At 34.8% G+C, this 4,249-nt stretch overlaps 1 protein-coding gene across 1 annotated transcript; it reads left to right on the top strand.

The window, feature by feature from the left end:
- Positions 1–449: 449 nt before the first annotated feature.
- On the top strand, positions 450–3,788 carry OCT59_004534 (uncharacterized protein; the record flags this gene model as incomplete). Its single annotated transcript, XM_066148341.1, has 3 exons — positions 450–2,445; positions 3,085–3,325; positions 3,431–3,788. The coding sequence occupies 3 exons, from the start codon at positions 450–452 to the stop codon at positions 3,786–3,788; spliced, it is 2,595 nt and encodes an 864-aa protein (XP_065996949.1).
- Positions 3,789–4,249: the final 461 nt, after the last annotated feature.

Raw genomic sequence — 4,249 nt, forward strand, 5'->3', positions numbered from 1 at the left:
TGATGAGTACATTCCATGGATAGCTGTTGACTTTCAAGGAGATTCTTGAAAGGTTAGATACACCCATTAAAGGGAATGCTGATCACAACGGAGGTGGTTAGACACGATGTAATTAGACTATGGAATATAACTGTTGACACTTAAAGTGGTTAGATACGATGTAGTTTGATTATGAAACATAACTGTTGACATCTCTAAGAGGTTGTGAGTCAACCTTGATACCCTCTAGTAGTTGTGAGCAAGCCGTAAGAAACTCTCAATAGAATTTTGAAAGTAAGTATTTGGAAAGCGGGCCCTCGCTATATAAGTATGGGAGCGGGTGGGACCGTCCTCGCTTTATAAATGGGACGTAGAGCGGTTTGCATATTGTCGCTATATAAAATAATGTTCATGCACGAAAAGATATATATAGACCAGCTGGAACTGGAAGAATTAATAAATTTTACAAAATGGATATTTGGGATAGTTTACAAAATATTAGGGACAATCATGACATGCAAAAACACATACAGAAATTGAGTAGGTATCAAAGAGATCTATCATGCAGAAAATGTTACGGGTATTTGAAAGACAATAAGAAAGAACTGAAAGAATTTCTGGAATTTTGGAGAATATTGAAGGAGTTGATACCGCAGATGGGAACATATAATTGGAATACTATAATAAATTTCAGTGATTTGATACCAAATGAAGATGAAGCGATAGTAGAGGTGAAGAAAAGGAGAAAAGCAATAAGTGTGATAATATATTCGATAAGGTATGACGAAAGACCGGAATATACGTATAAGGGAATAGAGACGATAATAGAAATAATTATGGAAAATTGGGTGAGAATAGATGACAAAGGAGAAGTGATGGTAGGCATAAATGATATAAAAGAGGAGATACAAACTAACAAAGAAGTCGTAGAATATGGACATCGTATTGGAGAAAAGGAAATAGAAAGACGATTTAACGAGTTTTGGGAATGGTACAAAACAAAGACAGGAGTCATAGAAGAGTCGGATAGAACAAAAGATTATTTTAAAGGATTACTATATCTAGAAGAGATGATAGCTAATGAAGAGAACAAATGGAGAGTAATCCGATTTCAGAAAAGTATGAGATATACGACTAGAGTATCATATCCTAAGTACAAAGATGGATGGAAAAATAACAAGTTAACGGAAGAAATAATTGAGGAATTTATATCGAGTAAACAGTTCGAAATAGGACTTAGCGATGTTGGAAGCAGCGAATTTAATTTGGTAAGTTCTGAAATGAGTGAGTATAGTAGCGAAGATGACAAAGAAACATCAGGTATAGGTATAGCAGAAATCAAAGAAAGATTGGAAAGGAAAGGGATATTAATAGAAAAACTAAAGATAGAAAGAGCGATAAGATTAGGATATGAACTGAATCAAATATTAGTGGTAGAATTTTGGATAAAGTACAATGAATTAGAGAATCTATCAGACGAGAAATTAAAAAGTGAATTGAATGAATGGGTAAGGATGAAAGTTCAGGAGAATAATGAGGCGATAGCGAAATTTGGACAAATAATTGCTAATTTAGGCATGGCAATGTCAGATAGTATCTTATGGCATTTGTATAATTGGAGATTTGACGAGAAAGATATAGGAAATAGACAGTTCTTACGGGAATACATAGGATTAATGAAAATGTATCTGATGATAAACGAAAAGAATCAGGTAATAGTAGGAAGACTGCTGAAACAGTTTAATGAAGAAGGAGGAAGAGCAGAAACTGAGGAATGGTTAGAAAGAGCACAGGAAAATGAGATAAAGGTCTTAGAAAGTGAATTATTGACATTGTGGAATATGGGGTATACGGAAGAAGAGGTATTCACAAAAGGACTAATTGGAAAATTCCAAGAAATAAAAGATGGATTGAAAACGGCAGTGATGAAAGAATTAGACTTATGGCTAGCAAGGAAGCGAAAGAAGAGAGAATTAGAGAATGAATCGAGTGAAGAAGAAGATGAGATTGATAAAATAATGATATCGGTGTGTAAAACATTATTGGGAACTGAGAACGAATTAACAAAAACAGACATCAGCAGGTTATTGAGATTAGGATTTGACCAATATGAAATAGTTTTTGATGGACTTATTAGGGAATATAAATCTGTACGAGAAAAGGATGATAAAGAAGTCCATAGAGTATTATACTCACATCTAATAAGTAGAGGAATGAGCAGAAATGTAAATGAAGAGGATACGGATGAATCAGGTTCACAAAGAGAGTCGGAAAAGGAAAATACAAGATCAGAAGAAACTCAAGATGAAAACTCTTTTAGGAAATCAGAAACTTCTTCTTCAGAAGAAGAAAAATCAAGTGATGAGTCTGAAAAACTTATAAATACACCTGGAAAAATTTCTTCTGAACATTCAGACAGCGAGCAGGAAAAAGAAGAAAATAAAAAACCAACAATAAAAAACACCAGTAATACCAATACCTATAACACCAATACCAGCAACAATAGGAGTAACTAGAGCTGAGATGAGACAGGACTTACAAGCATTAGGAACGGTTATATTTGGACATGATGTGGGAAACAATTGGAATAATTTGAATGTACCACCGATAACTATGACTGGATTACAAGGAGAAATACAAGCTGTGGATCAAAGAGTAAATGCGACTAGAGGATTATTAGTGGAATTTCCAAAATTTTATGGAACCCCAGACGAGGACGTAGAAGAATGGTGTGATAAGTTTGCAAGGGCATATCAAACAAATGGGTTACCAGATGATGATGCGCAAAGGTTCAGGATAGCTGAAGCTCAACTGGGATATGGAGCGTCAGATTGGTTCAGAACTGAGGGAGCAGCTATAACCGGATAGAGAGCTAATGATAATACAGGTTTAAGACATGAAATAATAGCTAAATATGCGAGTGACAGGATTAAAGACAAATGTTAGAAAAGTTGGAAGAAATAAAACAATTGAGCGGAGAGACAATAGATAAATATTATATCAGGTTCAGGTATTTGTTGAAAAGAGCAGGAGGAGATGCAGTAGTAGCTGCAGGAAATCAGAAAAGGATTTTTATTAGAGGATTAAATGCTGATCATGTTAAAGATGTGGTTATGGGTAGTCCTGCAGATCTGGCAAGAGCACTAGAATTGGCTAGAGCTTCAGAAAAAGGATATGATGCCTTGAAAGGAAAATTCAAGCAGAAAGAACCAGAACTAGTTGTGAAACTAAAAGAAGTAATAAAGAATCAGGATAAGTATGACGTTGATGATTTAACTAGGGACTTTGCAAGATTGAGAGCGAGTGATGAAGCAAAGATGATAAGATTAATGGAAGAGAATAGGAGGTTAAAAGGCCGAAATCAGGTTAGGCAAGAGTCAGTATGTTACGATTGCGGAAGAAAAGGACATTTCAGAAATAACTGTCCAAATAAACGAAAATATGATTGCAGAGTAAATGTGATAGATGGGTATGATGAGCATTATGATTATGAGGAATATGACGATGAATATGAGGATTATGATGAACCATCAGAACTGTATTACTATGATGATGAGTACGAAGTATATCCAATGGAAACTAGGAAGGTAAATAAGACTAAAGATGACAAAGTATTAAAAGAGAAAATATCAAAAGAAAAGATTAGTCGGGAAGATTTGAGACGAAGAAATGATGAAAAATGGAATCAGAGACGCAAGTCATTGGAAAATGAAATGGATGTTGAGGAGGAAGATGAAGACGATCAGCCAACAGAAAGAAGCCAGAATTGGGACGAACCAATAGGACCAGAAGATTTTGACGATGGTTGAAGACCTAAGAATAAAGATGGAACATTTAGTAAGCCAGTATATTTGAAATATAATAAAGTATATTATCCAGGAAGGAAGAAAGATGAACATAGAAAATGGATGGATCGAAAAGTTAGAGAACGTAAATCAAGGGAATATGGGTCAGGAATAGCTGATGAAGTACCACCTTATGATATAATAAAGGATGTAAGAGATGCTAGAGCAAATATAACATTTGGACAACTTGTAAATGAAAATAGGAAATATCATAGTCGATTGAGACAAGGTACATATAGACCAAGTGCGATAAATAAGAAGGATTGACTACACTCGGTAGAGAAAATTGAAATGAATGATAGAAAAACTACAGCGATGAAAGCAGATTTGGAGATAGAGAATCAGATAGTTAGTGTAATCATCGATACAGGAGCAGCGATAAGTGTAATAACGGATAAACTACGAAGAAAACTGGGAATTCCTAT

The sequence above is a fragment of the Rhizophagus irregularis genome, chromosome 12, assembly GCF_026210795.1.
Source record: "Rhizophagus irregularis chromosome 12, complete sequence".
Lineage (NCBI taxonomy): Eukaryota > Fungi > Glomeromycota > Glomeromycetes > Glomerales > Glomeraceae > Rhizophagus > Rhizophagus irregularis.